Source organism: Polypterus senegalus, chromosome 18 (assembly GCF_016835505.1).
Source record: "Polypterus senegalus isolate Bchr_013 chromosome 18, ASM1683550v1, whole genome shotgun sequence".
Taxonomy (NCBI): domain Eukaryota; kingdom Metazoa; phylum Chordata; class Cladistia; order Polypteriformes; family Polypteridae; genus Polypterus; species Polypterus senegalus.
Window position 1 is genome coordinate 52,975,827 of NC_053171.1, and position 20,259 is coordinate 52,996,085.

Below are 20,259 nucleotides of genomic sequence, written 5' to 3' on the forward strand. Positions count from 1 at the left end.
ATTTGACTGTGTGTGCTAACTTTTTCTTTGCAGCTCCGAGTGCACTGGTACATGTATATACGAAAAAAAACAAGCGATAATTTCACAACACAAAATACATTTGTGTAAATGAGAGGGAGGCCAGTGGAATGGTGAGGATGAAAGGAGTAGAGTTGGTGAAGGTGGATGAGTTGAAATACTTGGGATCAACAGTACAGAGTAATGTTTTTGACCTTTCTTTGGATTGGTATTGGGACTTTGTTCTCCTTATATTGCCTTTTCCTCTTGTGCCCCACAGAGCCTTTTGTTAAATCTTTTTGTTTATAAATACTAGGGGCTTAACCTCCGGCTGACTGTGCTCGCCAACCCCCGGGTCTGCGCTACGCACTAGCCACTTTGTGGTTCTGTTGCTCACATATGGGGATGTGGATGTACAATTTAAACAGATTATTTTCATGGGAGTTGTTACATATGCATAATAGAAGTAACTATTTTACATTACAGCAAGTAATTAACCATAGTAAAAAATAGTAAAATGTGATATTTTGAAAGTAAATTATGTTTCATATTTCTTGAGTTATTCATTGCGTTATACAATTTTGTTCTGGTTTGCTTTAAAATGAACATGCAAATACTTTTTAAACTTACACTTTTACTGTAAAACATTTTTGGAACTGTTTAGGGTCCTTGACTACATAACAAATTGAAAGTATGGATGTAAAAGCTAAATTTTTGTGTGGCTGGGATTTGTTATTGGTGCATCAAGCTTTATAAAGGATTTCTTTCAATGCAATTCACCATTTTACGGATTTTGTTTTCAGGATAATCAGACCTGGAAGGAGCAGGCAATAAAAGCAGAGAAGAGAAAGAAGATGCTTGAGGAGGAGGAAGCAAAATGCCAGAAAGGAGAAGGCAGTAAAATAGGTGAGTGCTAGAGAAACAGGTCTGGACTTGGATGTCGCTCAGGTAAATGGGCAGGGCTGGGTTGCCTGTTAACACATTTATAGGCTATTTAATGTTTATTTGAAATAATAAAACTAAGACATCAATAGACAATATTTTATGTTACAGTGAAATTCTTATACAGGGTGACCCATATTTATGTATATGATGTTTCACAGGCTGTAGCATTTAAACTAGTGCGCGAAAAGTATTGAAAATGGCATCACTGTGTAGCCTGAGAAAGGGAGTAACGATGTGCTGGCCGGGCAACCCCTGCTCTGTTTGAATACAGAATGTTCCACTATGTTACTTGATAATAACGTTTGTAGTTTCCTGACAATAATACATAAATATGGACCACTCTGTACTTTTCAAATTGTTTTCTTTTGCTAAAACCACAAAATCTCGTGTGAAGTGAAATGCGTGCAACATTATACACGATCCATGATTTTAAAGGAATATTTTTTCACCTAAATCAACATAAAAAAATCTGGTGCTGTTTTCAGTGCTGCGTGTTTGCTGTCTTTGGGGCAGCAGGTTTGGAGGGTTGTAGTGAGCAGCTGATGGGCCATTTTCTGAAAAGCACACAAAGCAATAGTTTCTCACATAAATCAACATATACATCTGTTGCTGGTTCAGTGGCCAATCTCACTCCGTATTTGTCGTTTCTGGCGGCCGCACAGGAGCATCGGTGGAGGTGGCAGTGCAAGGCAGTCTGGTTTGTCCCTCTTGTCATCATTGTAAGTGGTGGTCCTCCTAGGCATACTTTGCTACAGGCGTATCTGCTACATAAACATGTTCAGCACCACGATCAGCTGATGCCAGTACATTTTTTTTGATCTCAGTCTCCAGACCACTTGCACCAAAATCAAAGTCTAACAAGTCAGAGTCCAAATCAAAATAATACACGCAAAATGTCATCAAACTGAGTGTTTTGTTCTACACATTCACTTTACTCTTTAGAGATGTGAATGCCATTTTTGGTGCTGTTTGCTCTTCACTACTCAAACAAATGCAGGGACCTCCCAGCTCAACAAGTGTAACATTACTCAAAGCAAAGAGGGTCTACTTTTCAACGTTTACAGCTGATTATCACTCTCGCCCTCCCTGTCAACATAAGTCGTCATCCGCCCTAAAATCTTAAAGGGTACCCATTATATATGAATTTCTTTTTTTGCTTGAAAATTTTGGGCTAAACCAGTATTCATATTATACATGAGTGCACATTACATGCGTGATTTTATGGCAATAACTTTGACTCTGCATACTTTAGCGCTAGTTGAGTTCTTTCTTGGTCCTATTCTGTACCATCTGCTTTTGTTGAAGACTGACACAAAGCACAGACTTATAAATATAAAACAGCAGTATTCAGAAGCCATCATATTCCTTAGTTATTTGGTACGTTCCTTGGTCTTCATGTTTTCTTGATTTTATTTTTCTTTCTAAGGCAAAAGATTACTGCTTTTACAGTACTTTACAGTACAGTGTCTGAAGAGACAAACACTCTAAACTCTTTGGGAAGGTCTCTAAACTCTGTGTTTGGCGATGCCCAGGCTCTGCCTATCATCTGTTTGGTAAAACATGGCAGTGAAGCCAGGGGCATTGAGACAGATCAGAATTGAGGGAATGATAAATGCAGCCAAAATTCAGAAAGGTCCTTGAAGAAAACCTGATCCAGAGTGCACACACCCTGAGAATGGAGCAATGGTTCAGCCAAGACAATGCTAAAGTGGCTTTGGGAGAAGTCTGTGAGTGGTCCAGCCAAAGACGTCTTAAATCCCATAGAACATTCATGGAAAGACCTGTAGATGGCAGCTTACAGACACTTCTTTGCCCATCTAACGAATATTGGGAGAATTTGCCTAAATCCAGATGTTACAGTTACAGTTTATTTTTTTTTTGTATAGCCCAAAATCACACAGGAAGTGCCGCAATGGGCTTTAACAGGCCCCGCCTCTTGACAGCCCCCCAGCCTTGACTCTCTGAGAAGACAAGGAAAAACTCCCAAAAAACCTTGTAGGGAAAATGGAAGAAACCTGGGAAAGGCAGTTCAAAGAGAGACCCCTTTCCAGGTAGGTTGGGTGCAGTGGGTGTCAAAAGTAGGGGTCAATACAATACACAGAACAGAACAATCCTTAAGACAGCATAATAATAAAATTTTAGAAGTACGGTTTAACAGTAGATGATATGACATAATTAGGTTTGGATATTTTTAGAGTCCTGGAGACCTCATCCATCTAGCTGCCTCCCATTTGGCCATGCCACGGCTGAAACGTTGCTCATGAAAGGACCCCTCTTTCCCATGATTCCTGTGATCCTCCATCAGGGATGACTTTACCATAGGCAGGCAAACAACTTGGCAGGTGGGCGTGGCACCAATGCCACATTTGGGTACCGAGAAAGAAACAGAATAGGTGAGGGTTAGTATTCAAATATAATTATCATGTTACTTATGTTTAGTGCTAATGACTAACAACAGAGATGCAGTATGTACAGTTAATCAGCAGCTCTAGTCAGGATATGCTAAACTGAAGTAGTGAGTCTTCAGCCGGGATTTAAAGGCTGAGACCGAAGGGCATCTCTTATGGAAGCAGGAGACCATTCCACAGTTTAGGGGCCCTGTAACTAAAAGCTCGACCTCCCACTGTTATTTTATTAATCCTTGGAATCCTAAGCAGACCGGCATCTTGAGATCTTAATGTGCCTCAGGTTTGTAAGTCATGATAAGTTCAGACAAGTAAGCGGACCTTGGCCATTTAATGCTTTATATGTTAAAAGGAGGATTTTGAAATCTGCCCTAAATTTAACTGGGAGCCAGTGTAAAGATTTAAGAACTGGGTTATGTGTTCATATTTTCTTGTTCTTGTAATAATTCTTGCAGCGCATTTTGGATTAACTGGAGGCTGTATAGAGAACAGTTTGAACAGCCAGTGAACACCGCATTGCAGTAGTCAATCCTACTAGAGATAAATGCATGAATTAATTTCTCACAATCCTGTTTATTTAGAAAGCCTTAATTTCCTAACATTTTTAAGATGGAAAAACATGTTTTGGACGACTTTGTAATATGCTGCTTTAAATGACATGCTAGAGTCAAAGATAACTCCTAGATTGCGGGCTGATTCAGTAAAATTAATTGGGATTCCAACTGAGTTAAATGATGACAAAATATTGCTGTGATCAGCGTCATTCCCTCCAACAATTAACATCTCTGTTTTATCTGTATTTAAAGACAAGTAGTTCTCATTCATCCATTCCTTTAATTCACTAACACAACTAATTAAAGACAACATCGGAGAAACTTCATTTGATTTAAATGAAAGGTATAACTGGGTGTCATCTGCATACAGTGAAAATTAACATTATGTTTCCTAATGAGAGATCCCAGTGGAAGCATGTAAAGTGAAAACAGTAAAGGTCCCAGTACTGAGCCCTGGGACACCATATTGAACTTCTGTGTATAATGATGGAGTACTGTCTGCACATTTCTGTACATACTGGAATCGATTTGATAAATAAGAACTGAACCAAGCGAGCACGGGCCTGTAAGCCCAACATCGTTTTCTAGCCTGTGCAGTAAAATAGAATGGTCAATGGTGTCAAATGCTGCACTTAAGTCCAACAACATAATTACAGTGGAATTTCCTTCATCAGAGGATATCAGAATGTCATTTACAACCCGTGTTAGTGCCGTTTCTGTACTATGACCAGTCGAAAGCCAGACTGGAATTTCTCAAATAAATTGTAATGCGTAAGGTGTGACTGAAGCTGACTGGCGACTACTTTCTCTAGTATTTTAGAGAGAAATGGTAAATTTGAAATAGGCCTATAGTTATTTAGTATGTGTGGGTCTAGGTCTGACTTTTTAAGTAAAGGTTTAATGACTGACACTTTTAGTGCATCAGGTACGTGCCATGCAGTAATGAACTATTGATAATGGTTAGAATAGCGTGCAAGAACATCCATTGCACTTTTACTAGTTTTGTTGGCACTGGATCTAGGGAACAAGTAGTGGGCTTCATTTTAGTAATTAAAGTTAAGACTTCCTGCTCAGTTACAGGATTAAAATTATTAAAGTGCTGAATGCAATGTGAGCAGGGTCTGCTAAGCTAGTATTTGGTTTGTACTGTGATGCTGAGATCTGGGATCTTATATTTTTAATTTTCTCATTGAAGAAGTTCATAAAGTCTGTACTGCTAATATCTGTTGGTATTTTGCACTGTTGATCTGAATTCCCATTTGTTAATTTAGCCACTGCTCTAAAAAGTACCCTAGGATTTTTATTATTGCTATCTATTAATGTAGAATAGTATTCTGAGCGAGCTTTAAAGAGGGCTTTTTTATATTTATTAACACTCTCTGTCCATGCAATTTGAAAGACATGTAGCTTTGTTGTTCTCCATCTGCGCTCCAGTTTTCGACACTCTAATTTAAGAGCTCAGTGTTTTCATTAAACCAGGGAGAGTTTCTATGTGCTTTGATCACTTTTTTTTTAGGGGAGCCACTGTGTCCAGAGCATCTCTCAAGGTCACATTATAATGTGATGTTAGCTGATCTAAATTGTTTTCCACGTTTACATTTGATGTTAACTGATCTAAATGGTTTTCCACAATTACACTCGACTTACTCAAGGTATCTATAAATTTTGAAGCAGAATTACAATCTAGATGTCGCACTGTCTTTGTTTTAATCTGTGAGTGTTGGCATGGGCAGAACTAAATCAAATGTAATTAAGAAGTGATCGGAAATAACTACATTTAATGGAGTAATATTTAAATTTTGAATTTCAACTTTGTAAGTTATAATTAAATTTAATGTATGGTTATGATTATGAGTTGGACCTTTGACAATCTGACAAAATCCTACTGAATTTAACAAATAAGTAAAACATTTGCTAAAAGTGTCAGTTTCCACATCAATGTGTACATTAAAATCCCCATCAGAACTACGTGATCATAATTTATAGCCAAATCAGACAGAAGGTTGCTAAATTCAGTCATGAACAATGAATATGGCCCTGGTGGTCTGTAGACTAGCACTATAATTGTGTTGGAATCTGTTTTAATATTTAAAATGAATGCCTCAAAGGATGTAAAGTTGCCTAAATTTTTAGGAGTGATTTGCATTTTGTTACAATGAATTATTCCAAGGCCTCCTCCTCGACCAGAATCTCTAGACTTATGAAGGAACGAGTATCCATCTGGTGACGCCTCAGCTAGGGAACAGTGTCACATTTACTAAGCCAGGTTTCAGTAAGAAGACACAGATCAGATTTTGTACTTAATATTATATCATTTACCAAAACAGCTTTAGTGCCAAGAGACGAATGTTCAATAAACAGCATTTAAAACTGCATGGTTCTTTCTGAACTGCTGATATATTTTTGTTTTAATTTGAATTAAATTTCTATTACAGATGCCCCTGGTGGAGTGTCTGGTTTTATCCCTTGGTCTAATTATACACCTTATTTTTGGTTATCAATTAATTTATGGTTTGTATCAAGACTAAATTTACTGGATGCCCCACAACAGGGATTATGGGTAACAGCTTCAGGAAAATAACAGGTGGGATAAACAACAGCCTGTGATTTAAGATCACATGACTGCGGCCTGGATGGTGCTCTAATCAGTCAACCAGGCAGTTTTGCTGCCATATTTTGGGATAATACATAAGATCCCTCAGTTAGGATGAAGACCATCTCTTCTGAAAAATCCAGGCCTTTCCCAAAAATCATCCCAATTGTTCACAAATGCTATGTTTTTATTTGCACACCAGGTTTCTAGCCAGCAGTGAAAGGAATGCAATCTGCTATAAATCACATCCCTCTATATAATCTTGGTAAGGGACCAGATACAATTAAATTCCGACATTTTGTTTTAGCTTTGGTGCATAGAGATGAAGTTCCTTTAATACCTCAGATTGCTGTAAATAAATATCATTAGTGCCGACATGCAGCAATAAGGTAGATACTTCATCGGCAACACGGTCCAATGCGGCCTTTATGCCAGAAATCTTGGCCCCTGCAAGGCACTTAACATTAACTGCTGGTTTAACATAGTTTGGAATTCTAACATTCCGCACTATGGAATCGCCAATTATGAGCACTTTATTATTTTCAGTTTCCACAGGCACACTGCGGAGAGCTGAGAATCTGTTCTGGGTCCGAATTAGTGACCTGGGTGCTGGGGGACTATATTTTAGATTCTTAGACCCCCGTCTTACTGTTACCCACTCGCCCTGTGGCTGAATTGGTGCTGCTGATTTCGCCTCGCACTGACTACAGTGGGACCTGGAGAGACTGAAGCCGAATCAGATGTAGCCGAATTGTCTAAACAAACCGAGTCGATCCAATTTTCGGTTTGCCTAATCGCTATCAGATTCCTAACGCGTCCCTCCAATTCGCGTATTTTCCCGACCAACTCAAAATTAACTAAACACTTTTGGCAGGTGAAGCTATCTGCACTGTCGGCCGGAAAACCCTGAGCTGTACATACTGCAGGACACACAACATATAAATGCGCCCTCGACGGGCAGAGAGCAGATAGAACTTGCGTTAAGTGTTGAAGTCATCTTTGCCGTTTTATAGGTGCTTGCGCTTTCCGTGTTCAGCTGAATCACCGTCGCTTTAAGTTTCCACCACCAGCTGAGCGATCGACTTTAATTTCTCACTGCCGGTTATTTCTACTGGTCAGCTGCTGGCTTTACCTCCGGTGAACTTGCTCGGGTGCTTGCGAAGGGCTACGTGCCTGTGGGAGACACCGCTGCTCTGTGCTTCCACTTGCTGATCTGCTAATTAGTGAGAGAATGTGTGAATAAGTGAGAGATGTGAAAAGCTTGTAGGGACCTGCGGAGAAGACTCCGCGATGGAGTTGCTGCCAAAGGGGCTTCTATAAAGTAGTAAACTAAGTATCTGCATACTTCTAAAAATGAAAGATTTTCAATGGTACTCTGAATGAATTGAAATATAGTAAAAAAATAATAGTTTAATTACAGCGCACGCGTTCACATCCTCACCTACATTTTCCGTATGCGACTCACATGTAAATGGAAACCATGTGTTCAATGCAGGCTTTGGTAAGTTAAAACAAACTTCTTGTTATTATATTTTAATTACAGTGCATGTGTTCGCCCTCCGCTTCCCCCATCCACGTTTTGCACATGCGATTAAAGTGTAAAGGGAACCCATGTGTTCAGTGCAGGCCGTGGTACGTTAAAACAAACATCTTGTTATCCATCCATCCATTATCCAACATGCTATATTCTAAGTACAGGGCCACGGGAGCCAATCCCAGCCAACACAGGGCGCAAGGCAAGAAACAAACCCCGGGCAGGGCGCCAGCCCACCGCAGGGCGCGCACACACACACACCCACACACTAGGGACAATTTAGAATCTCCAGTGCACCTAACCTGCATGTCTTTGGACTATGGGAGGAAACCAGCGTATCCGGAGTAAACCCATGTAGACACGGGGAGAACATGCAAACTCGACACAGGGAGGACCCGGGAAGCGAACCTGGGTCTCCTAACTGTGAGGCAGCAGCGCTACACACCACGCCACTGTGCCGCCCTCTTCTTGTCATTTTTAAGTAATATACTGCCTTAAAATGACTCACAAAAGACCAAAACTTGATATTCCCTCTTTTCAAGACTCATGAAAAACAACGAATGAATATGGATTTGTATAACAAAAGGATCGTGCCGTGTGTGCGTTATGCTGTGAAAGTGTCGCATGTCGTACGTTAAGTGTACAAAGACATTATCAAACTAAGCATCAGTCCACGTTTAAAAACTCTAATGAGAAAATTGAAGCTATAAAAAGGGCCGTTTCTGGCTTTAAGAAACAAACTACTTATTTTAGTCAAATAATTGGAACTAAAAATAAAGCCACCGAATGTAGTTATACAATTGCTTTGTGTTAATTGATTAATAGCTCTGATTAATAATAAAGATTGATTAATCATATTGGAATTCCTGGTAATTTTTTCTTAGTCAAACTGTGTTTTGTATTGAAAAAACTTGTAATTTATAATTTGTAATAAAATTTTTAATAAATGTGTTGAAAATTAAAATTTGACAAAATATTCTTTTCACATATTCCTATGTATTTTAAAATATTGAATGACCAATAAGATCCAGTTATAACCGGACCAGTTTTGATACTATATGTAACAAAATTGGTAGAATTATGTTGGCACACAGAATAACATTCTAACACAGGTTCAGCACGACACAGCTGAAGGTTGCCGACCCCTGGTGTAGATTAATAGGCAGAAATGTCAAATATATCAAACTAAATTAAATCTACAACATGGTTAAATGTGCAGAAAGTAAAGGGGTTTGAATACTTTTTGAATCCACCATATAACACAATCAAAATTTGGTGGACATCTGCAGGAGTTTGTCTTCTGGCCCAGTTTTGTGGAGCAAAATGATGCACCCCTTCAAACTCCTTTCTAAGGACCTCAAAAAAGTTGTTGTCGCTAAAAAAAAATGCTTCCAAAAATCTGAGGCCTCCAGCCGTCCAAGGTTAGAAAGGCAATACATAAATGAGGAAAATGTCAGCACTATTGGTGACTCCAAGGACTCTGCATGGTGCCAAAAAAAGCACAGGTTCGTAGATGAGGATCTGTCAGTCGTATTTGTTTTGGACAAAGTCATGCTAAACAAAACAAAGAACTCGAGTAATGTGCATGGTGAGATATAACAGCGGAAGGCACTGCTCTTGTTGGAACGATGGCTTTGAAACAGCAGATACAAAGACGGGAAGGAATAAAGAGGGAGCGAGAGACGAGCGGGTTTACAATGGCGCCCCTTAGTTTGATGTCATGAAAATGAATTTATATCCAAACAATAACAAAATAAAGCGTGTCAGAGAGGATATAATAGTTTGAGAATGCATGGAGTCCTAACCCTTGGATGGGTAACAGTGAATTCTGAATTGCATCTGTAAATTCTACAGCACAGTGTCATAGCATCTGAACATGCGATGAATGAGGGTTGTTGTAAGAGCCATTTCTCTAAAAATATGTAGTTGTCTGTATTAGGAGCAGTATATACTGTCTATATTTTAGAAGACTAGGGGGCTTTGCCCCTTGCTCACTACGCTCACCCACACCCTCCCATTCCCCCGCCAGGCATGCTACGCTCCAGCCAATTCGTGTGTGTGCCACTCGCGTTGTGAAGGGGGGTGGGCTGAACGCATGCTTAGGAGATGTGGTCTGCTGCTGAGCTGCGTGTTCAGCTTGTCGTGCTGCGCATCGATCATTTAAAAACCTGTACAGCAGGTGTCCTTTTTCTCACTGCCTTGTCTTGCGCTACGTTAAAAGTGTCTCTTGCGGGACGTCAAATTGTCTTCCAAGAAGATCACGTTTCGTCTCATTCCAAGCCTACCAAGATTTATTTTTTTTATAATAGAGAGAAATCTGCATAGTTAAAGGTATCATTTTATGTGAATATTAGAAAGTATAACAATAGGAAGTATTGGTTTATTAATAATTCCTTTGCATGCAATTGGTGGATGATCCATTAGTGTGTCCAGCCCCCAGCTTTAACTGTGCAAAGGGGTTTTGGGTCAAGTTGTTACTCTTGAGAATGATGTGAAGTGAAGGTCATTGGACCACACTGTTACATGACATTAAAAAAGGCTTTCAGGTTTGTGTCATTTGTAAACTTCATAGTTAATACACTGCTCAAAACAATTAAGGGAACACTTAAATCAAAGGCCATGCGACAGTGGACCAAATACGGAACAAAATCACACATTGAATCACGATGAATGAAATATTCAGGTGGAAAATCTTTATGTAGCAAATCTACGTAATTCAGTGAGAATAAAATGAGGTAAAAACAGTCGATAGAAACCAAAATCACAAACCCATTGAGGACTGATTCAACAGCACACCGAAAATCAAAGTCAAAAATTGAAATTCCCGGCTGGTCCAACTTGTGTGAATTTCATCACAGCAACTCATAATGTGACTCAGTAGTGTATATGGCCCCCACGTGCATATATGCACTCCTGACAACATCTGGGTATGCTCTAGATGAGACTGCACATGGTGTCCTGGGGGATCTCCTCCCAGACCAGGATCAGGGCATCAGTGAGTTCCATGACAGTCTGTGGCACTACTTGATGGTATTGGAGGCACCTAAGATGTACCAGAGGTTCTCAATAGGATTCAGGTCTGAGGAATGCATGGGCCGGTCAATAACATTAATGCCTTCATCACCCAGGAACTGCCTACACACTTTGGCCTTATTATCCTGCACCAGGAGGAACCGAGGGCCCACTGCACTGACAAAGGGCTCTGAGGATTTCATCCCAGTACCTAATAGCAGTCAAGGTACTACTGCCTAGCATGTGAAGATCTGTATGACCCTCTAAGGATATGCCTCTATAGACCATCACTGACCCAACGAAAAACTGGTCATGCTAGATGATGTTGCAGACTGCATAACATTCTCCATGGCTTCTCCAGACCCTTTCATGTCTGTCACATGTGCTCAGGGTGAATCTGCTCTCATCTGCGAAGAGAATGGGGCACCAATGGCGGAGCTGCCAATTGTGGAGTTCTCTGGCTAATGCCGGTTGAGCTGCATGGTGATGGGCTGTGAACACACATCCCATTAGAGAACATGCTCATGGAGTCTGTTTGTGACAGTTTGGTCAGAAACATGTACACCAGTCGCCAGCTGGAGGTCACTTGGTGGAGCTCTGGCAGTGCTCCTCCTCACACAAAGGAGCAGATACCAGTCCTGCTTCTACGGTCCTATCCAGGCCTCCTCATGCTCTTGAGACTGTGCTGGGAGATGCAGCAAACCTTCTTGGGATGGTACATATAGATGTGCCATCCTGGTGGAGCTGGACTACTTGTGTAAACTGAATCGGCTGCAGGTACCACCTTGTGATACCAGTAGTGACAAGGACACTAGCAAAACTAGAGAAGAATCAGTCAGTCAGGAAGGATAAGGAGCGGGCAATTGTCTGGCCACCATTCCCTTTTTAGGGATTGTTTTGTTGTTACCTCTCCAGTGCCCCTGTTGTCACTTTCATTCTCACCAAAGCAGTTGAAGTTGGTAGACAATTGCTTAGGCTTCCTACCTGTACAGCTTAATATGCCCAAAAGCTTCATTAACTTTGTGATGGACTGTGATGACTAAGTGTTCAATTCATTTTTTTTGAGTAGTATATTTTTGTTTGTGTTGCCTCCTTAGCATTCTGCTTGCCCACATAAAAATAAATCAAAAATGTTGCATTTTTTCAGCATTTAAAAATATGAATATGTACAACAGAATACCAAAACGTAAACATAGTCAAACTGGGAAAGATCTGCCTAGTGTCCACTGCTGTACTGATTTAGATATAGTACATGTCCTTTTTGTGACATGTTCTGAGACCGTTACCAGCACACAGCTAGATGTCACCATTGGGACAGGAAAAGTGTGTGGTTTTTGTGTTTCTTGTATTACTGCTTCAGTTGCTCATGAGAGATCTCCGTGCCCGAACCACACAATCGATGTGCTCCTAGTGTTATTGTGGGCTAACGCAGCTCAAGCCTTAGTGTTGGCCACATTTCCCTGACACAGAGGAACTGTGCTTATGGGGGGCGAACGTCTTTCTTGCCCTTTTACTTTAGAAAAATCGTGCATGGCAAGTCACCTACAGGTGACTGAGTTCACCAGGCATATCATGGTGTTTCAGTAATACAGTGCCCATCAGTTTCTCTATCCATATCAATGTCTGATGATCAATTTACACTGTCATCGCTATCGCTTGATTCAACTAATGGTTTCCGATTCAGTTTGGTCAGAAGTTGTCTGTACAGCTTCCTGTGTACAGGCCGTTGTGTTTTGCATGAAGGCCTTGCCTCCCCCATGAATAATAATGAGCTAACGTAGAGTGGCAAGATGCTTAGAACTATTCATGAATTTTTTTCAACACAATGTTAATCCATCCTCTAGAGGGCAGTAGAATACTTTGCCAAGAGTTATTCGGAGTTAACACTATAAAGATCATAACACATCACCTTGAGCCTGACTCTAGAACAACCATATTTACAGAGAATTTTTAGTCACACTTAAGTCGGGGTTAACGCCACGGAGGTTAAGTCATGTAATAAAGTTCTTGATATTTTTTGAAGAAAGTGGTTTAATGTGTCAGAATCTTTGGTGCCACGTAACATGGAGTTTGCTGCTACAGTCCTATTGTTACATATGTTGTCTGAAACCAAAGACATTTTCTTCTTCAGAATGCCAAGTCATAATTCTGACCTTAAACTGAGTGAAAGGTGTTAGCCCCAATCTTAATTGCACTGTACGTCTAATACAAATCAAGTTATGAGAGAATGGAAGCAGCAGGGAGTGTTGGCTAAAACTATGTCAAGGGGGATATGGAGGATTGAAAAGAGAAGCCGGCATTTGCTGAATGTCAAGTTTTGTTTATTTCTTTGAGCAGACTGCGAATGTAGTCTGATGTCACAGTGTCAAGGTAACAGTTTTTTGTATTATTCTGCATGGAAAATTTTCAATGAGTTATGCAGTGTACATAAGATACACATTATAGAGAATTTGTATTGTGCTTCTAAAGTGTAAAATAAAATATAATGTGTAATTAAAAATGTTTGTTTTTACAATCAATGCAGTTCGGAAAGCATCCCCAAAGCAAGAAGAAGGCTGCATCATTGACTCACTGTTAGCAGACATTCGGAAAGGCTTCAAACTGAGGAAGACCACCAGATCCAGATGCGGGTCAGATTTGTCTGCTTATGCAGAATCCAGAAAAGGTGAGCTTGTCTCCTGCTTAATTCCATACTGCCTTGCCCTAGAAAGGCTATGGTGAACACCTCTCCTCAAAACATGTGCTTTCTCTTACCTGTGTAGGTTCTTTTTAAGGTGGATCCACAGTGTTAAATGTCTAATTGTTTTTTTTACAGTAACCTTTTTACAGTGTTTGGGATGTGCGGCACACAGTTTATTCTGTGTTATTTTACATTACAGCGAGTAATTAACCATATTAAAAAATAGTAAAATGTAATAAATTGAAAGGAAATTGTTTCATGTTGCATTATGCGTTTTCATTCTGTTTGGCTTTGAAATTAACATGCAAATACTTTTTAAACTTTTACTGTTTCCATCCATCCTCTGCCACTTATCCGAGGTCAGGTCGTGGGGGCTGCAGCTTGAGCAGAGATGCCCTGACTTCCCTCTCCCTGGCCATTTCTTCGATCATTTCCAGGAGAATCCCGAGGTGTTCCCAGGCCAGCCGAGAGACATAGTCTCTCCAGCGTGTCCTGGGTCTTCCCATGGGCCTCCTCCCAGTTGGACATGCCCGGAACACCTCACCAGGGAGGCGTCCAGGAGGCATCCTGATCAGATGCCCGAGCCACCTCATCTGACTCCTCTCGATGCGGAGGAGCAGCGGCTCTACAATGAGCCCCTCCCGGATGACTGAGTTTCTCACCCTATCTTTAAGGGAAAGCCCAGACACCCTGCGGAGGAAACTCATTTCAGCCGCTTGTATTCGTGATCTTGTTCTTTCGGTCACTACCCATAGCTCATGACCATAGGTGAGGGTAGGAACATAGCTCGACTAGTAAATTGAGAGCTTTGCCTTACGGCTCAGCTCTTTTTTCACCACGACAGACTGATGCAGAGCCCGCATCACTGCGGACGCCACACCGATCTGCCTGTCGATCTTGCGCTCCATTCTTCCCTCACTCGTGAACAAGACCCCGAGATACTTGAACTCCTCCACTTGGGGCAGGATCTCGCTCCCAACCCTGAGAGGGCACTCCACCCTTTTCCAGCTGAGGACCACGGTCTCGGATTTGGAGGTGCTGATTCCCATCCTAGCCGCTTCACACTCAGCTGCAAACTGATTCAGAGAGAGCTGAAGATCATGGCCTGATGAAGCAAACAGGACAACATCATCTGCAAAAAGCAGTGACCCAATCCTGAGTCCACCAAACCGGACCCCCTCAATGCCCTGGCTGCGCCTAGAAATTCTGTCCATTAAAGTTTTGAACAGAATCGGTGACAAAGGGCAGCCCTGGCGGAGTTCAACTCTCACTGGAAACGGGCTCGACTTACTGCCGGCAATGTGGACCAAGCTCTTACATCGGTTGTACAGGGGCCGAACAGCTCTTATCAGGGGGTCTGGTACCCCATACTCTTAGAGTACCCCCCACAGGATAACCCTTTGGGATGAAGTTGTTCAATAAGATTTGGACATAAGTCTTCTTTAATTGGGAACTTTAAAGTGAGGAAAACGGAAAAATGTATAAGAGCTGAGAGTGTAGTGTGTGTGGTGGACTTGATAATATATCTTGGCAACAGTCTTGTCTCGTCTTAAGATTTCCTTTAATAATAGATTTTTATGTGCCAAACAAAATCAAGATGTGGCAATTTACACCATGCAACCTGGTAGTGCCAGCTGTTCAGTCTTCCATGCTCCTCTCTTCTAGCTTTTCTGTTGACTGTCTTGACCTTCCCAATGCTGCATGTGTACCTTGTTAATGGTGCTGATGGTACGAGACTCCTGGCTGGTTCATCTGACCTTATGAAGCTACATCTAAAGTGAGGTGTGGTCATCCTGCCCCCCTAGGGGCTCAGAATATTGTCCAAAGGCACCATTTGCCTTTTATTCTGGGACTCATAAGAATACATTTTGCTTTATTCAAAAACAGCCAGCTTTGCCTTTCAGAGCTCCTAACACTAACTGAATGCTTGTGTAGGTTTTAGTTGTGTCAGCAAGTTGTGCCTTAATTTTGAGCAACCAGCTTACGTAGCTTTCAAAGACACTTCATACAGGTAATTACCACAAATAGGAGAGACAACAAATATGCAAATGACAGATTATAACGGCAAAAATTATTAGCAAGATCTATTGTGGCAGTGTTCAGTTTCAGGAAGTGAAGTGCATTTTGTAAAGTCTTCCATTATTATTTTAATTAACAAAATTTGCCAGGGCATTTTTTGTAGCGAGTTTGCTGCTGACCTTGTTTGCCAAATGTTTCCCTGAAAATTCACTATGCAGCTAGCTTAGACATAGTTTTTGTTTCCCCCACAGTGCCCCATGATGGTTTGTAAGGCCAACATGACATCACAGAACTGGAGCAGCCATGCTAAATGGGGCTGTCCCTTCCCGATCTTCACTCCCTTCCCTACTTGCATCGCAAATGTACAGAACTTTCATGCATGCATGCGTGCTGGTGCTGTAAGTGCACTCCACGTCACACTTTACCATGCTGCCCCGATCTGCCTCACACATACACAAATAATTTATGGTGTATACTCAAATATGATGGATTAATGCATGCATTAATTAAAAAAAACAAAAAAACACACTTAACTAAAAACTGACAATGTTTTCATTTGAGGGTTACATTAGCTGACCATAATGAAAATTTTATGAAAACACTGCGTTATGCTGTACAGATTCACTGTACATTGTGTCTTCACTGCTAGTTAAGCATGACAAAATGGGACTCCGTTCCCGTGCCTCGCTGGGAGGGCCAGGTGGCCAATACCATACAATACAATACAATACAGTTTATTTTTGTATAGCCCAAAATCACACAGGAAGTGCCGCAATGGGCTTTAACAGGCCCTGCCTCTTGACAGCCCCCCCGCCTTGACTCTCTGAGAAGACAAGGAAAAACTCCCAAAAAACCTTGTAGGGAAAATGGAAGAAACCTTGGGAAAGGCAGTTCAAAGAGAGACCCCCTTCCAGGTAGGTTGGGCGTACAGTGGGTGTCAATAGACATGAAAAGAGGCAGGAGGTTCCCTACCAACACAAGTATCTATGCACAGGAGGCCACCTGAAGAGTGGGTATGCTGGCATCCCTGCTGGATTAGAAGAACATCACCAGACTGGGAGGACAGCTAGAATGGAGGACAGGGGGAGCTGAATTGTTCAAGCTACATGCTCTCCTGAATTGCTAGGTGGCAGCAACCCTGGAGTCGGGTAAACCACTGGACACATGCAGGGAGTTGTATTGCCGTAGAGCAACCCTGTTGCGGTCCCTGGGTGCCATCATGAGGTGCTGCTAAGAGCTGTGCTGCTTGGTTTTTAGGAACTTCTTATTGACCTGGAAGTCCTCAGAGGTCCAAGATTAAAAGAGCTGCTTGACTTCTTCCAGGTGAGTTGGAGTCAGGTGGAAGGAAGACAAAGCTTACCTGGAGGTGTGAAGAAAAGGAAAGGGAGAAACAATGAGGAATTGTGTGTTGGAAGAAGCCTTGTTGGGGTACTACTGTATTATTAACGAATGGCTTGTTTTTCCCCAACACTTGTGTTTGTCTGTTGGTGTCTGACATTTGGGGCCCCAGCAGTGCCCCCTATTGGTCACACATGTTATGCTTCTCACAATGTAGCATAGATTGGTTAGCGACAGAGACAGACCAGAGTATATGACGCTGATCCCTTGCAACACAGGCGTAGTATGTGCTATGTAGTCGTATCAATAGGAGTTTGGGAGGTGCAGAGAGAGATTAAAGACGCTGAGCGTAATTTTATTTTAGTGGTTAGCACCACCACTATAGCTCAGTTCACATTTATGGACACAATAATCGGTCCAGCATATTTGTGAGGCACTTCTCAACACCTCCAGGGACACTCAAGACTGCTACACCTTTATAATTCACTCAAAACGAGTTCAGTTTCTCCTGACCTATTAACTTTGATGCATTTCACCAAATTCCTGAACATTTCCTCATTTCCATCTAACTTAAGGCAAAGCGAGTTGGGTGGAGTTTGCTCATCACTATTTCTAATTCTAGTCCCCAAACACACATTTAGTTTTGCTGTCTGACTCCACAAAACCTTACTCATTTTAATACTATCAAAATTTTTTAATGAACCATCTCTTTTTTATCTAATGCTAAATCTCATTTGTTTATTTGATTTCCCAAGAAGCATGACATGGGTTTGTGTGTATCTTGGTAGTCAGACTATAGATCACAGATTAGCGTTTGGAAAATTCCACCTCTTAGTATTTTGGCCAATTTTGCGATTATTTTTAGTTTTGGTTCCCGTTTAGGTTGAGTTATTTTCTTTCTGATAGAACCCAGCGTACAGCATCTCCCTCCTAGACTGGCAACCTCAGGTGATCTGGACTTGGGTTTTTGAGGCAGAAGGAAGGGTCATGCGTGCCGAGATCTAATCCTGGGCTGACTGGTGCGAGAGGCTGTTCATCATTCACTTCATGATTGCTCTTCAGTGTGCAAAGTAAACATTCCTCATATAAGAATGTAGCAATAAGAATAACTGATAGAATGGAAGCCCCTTGAATATCAGTCATTATGCTGTAAAATACAGAATTTTTCAAATTGATTTTTTTTTTTTTCATCAGGAAAATCTACAAGTTCTTTGGCAAAAGAGACTTCTGCCTTGGATGCCGAAGCAAAGCAAGGCACTGAAATGAATGGATCTGGAGTGAAAACGGAGAGTGCTGTTGAAACTTCAGAGAATGGGACCACCAACTCACTGAAGTCCGCGCCTGAGATTACTGTGCAAGTTGCTAATGACAAACCAATCGAACCTGATCTTTGTTCTGACGTGACGGTGCCTACTATAAGAATGGAACAAAACAATAACATCGAATCGACACTAAATCTGGAAGGGGGTGGCATGAAGCAACTGGAGGCCGACGGAAACCTGAACGGTCATCAGAACGCCGACATCACACCTAACACCGATACAGTATCTACACCAATAGAACACAGTGATATTGTTGAAACAAAAAGTGACGAGATTTCACCGGCTGAAGCTGGTGTGAATAATGAAGGTGACAATGTTGATGAAGAGGACACGGCGCGCATGGGTTGTGATGACACTGAAGCCCTGCAGAATGTTGGCCAGGAGCCAGAAACAGTGGAGACAGATGCCTGTGACAGCCTGCAACCTGTTGACACATCTCTAGAAGTGACAGCTGTCGACGATTTAGGGGGCAATACTAACCATGTGCCAGTACCCATGGGTCTGACATTGTCACCTCATCGCCATTCAAGGAACAAAAAGAAAAACAGTGCAGGTAATTTTCTTTTGTTATGTGCTTGTACTCGTTCATACATACAGTCCTGAACTAGAAACAAGTGGCATTGACTAGCCTTTGGGGTGATGAACTCCGATCCTGGAGGGCCACAGTGGCTGCATGTGTTCATTTTGGCCATCTTCTTAATTTGCTGCTAATTAACTTCTTTTGCCTTAATTGTAATTCACTTGACTCTGGCCCCTTAGTTGTTTCTTTAATTAGCAGCCAAACAATAATGAGACACAAAACAAGCCGCCACATGAGCAGCTCCTCTGTGCCCATCACACAATATCTGAAATTAAAGAGAGGTGACGATGGCCACCAAAACAAAACAGAAAATCAATAGATTTGGAAATGTCTGCTGTGGCAGAATGAAGATGCCATGGAATTAAATAACGGGTTTAATTAACAGTAAGACTCATTAAGAGTTTGGTCGGAGTTTGAAGCCCCAATTTAGCTGGTCGTCTGTTGGCTCGTTTCACATCTCATTTCTGTTTGGCTGCCATTTAATGAAGAAACAAATCAATTCAGAGCACTGAATCCTTAAAAACAGGACTATCAAAATGAATGGAAAAGGAGTTAATTAGCAGTGAAAACTGGTCACTGATTAGGAAAAGGGTGACAATGAAAACCTGCAGCCACTGCGGCCCTCCAGGTCTGGAGTTCAACACCCGTGCCAGACACTTATTTTGTGTAATCAGGTGTTTCATTTGATTTTTTTTTTTTAACTTACCATGCAGTATTCGTCACATGCATTATGAAGTTTCTCACACGTTTATACAGAAAGGCACGTTTCATCCCTTAAATGTTCTTTTTTAGACTTACCTTAGTCATAGTTAGCCTAGAAGTGGGACCTCTCTTTTGAGCCTTTGTAGTGTTTTTCCTTTTAATCCATTTTTAAAATTGACCTTCCTTTGCCACCTTTATCATTTAAGTCTGCCAAAGCACAAGAAAAAAGTCCATTAGGCTGCCATTCTTTCATTTCAGGGTTCACCATCCATGCTCTTTTGAATGATTTTTAGGCAGTGTGCCATTTCGCTTCCTAATTTCTACTTTCTGACACTGCTAAAAACTCTTTTATGGTGACAGGGCCGATGTCCTCGGGATGGAGAAACAATGCCGGATATAAAATGCTGATGGTGAATGAAGTGAGGGAGGCTTGTCAGTCATCAAAAAGACATTTTATATTATCATCATGATTTTTTTTTTCTTCATGATTTAATGGGATGTGGCTGGTTAAGAAAAATACATGGCTTGACAAAAACCTGAAAAGAATGACCCTAGAAACCTGATGCAGCCTTTTAGTG

At 41.3% G+C, this 20,259-nt stretch overlaps 1 protein-coding gene across 2 annotated transcripts in view; it reads left to right on the top strand.

Annotated features, from left to right (window-relative positions):
• The window catches only part of inf2 (inverted formin 2), a 195,341-nt gene that overhangs the window by 158,932 nt on the left and 16,150 nt on the right, over positions 1–20,259 (top strand). For both annotated transcript variants that reach the window (XM_039741927.1, XM_039741928.1), the window contains exons 19-21: positions 801–903; positions 13,565–13,705; positions 18,272–18,952. In XM_039741927.1, the coding sequence (XP_039597861.1) occupies positions 801–903; positions 13,565–13,705; positions 18,272–18,952 (925 nt within the window). The remainder of the gene's footprint in view (positions 1–800; positions 904–13,564; positions 13,706–18,271; positions 18,953–20,259) is intronic.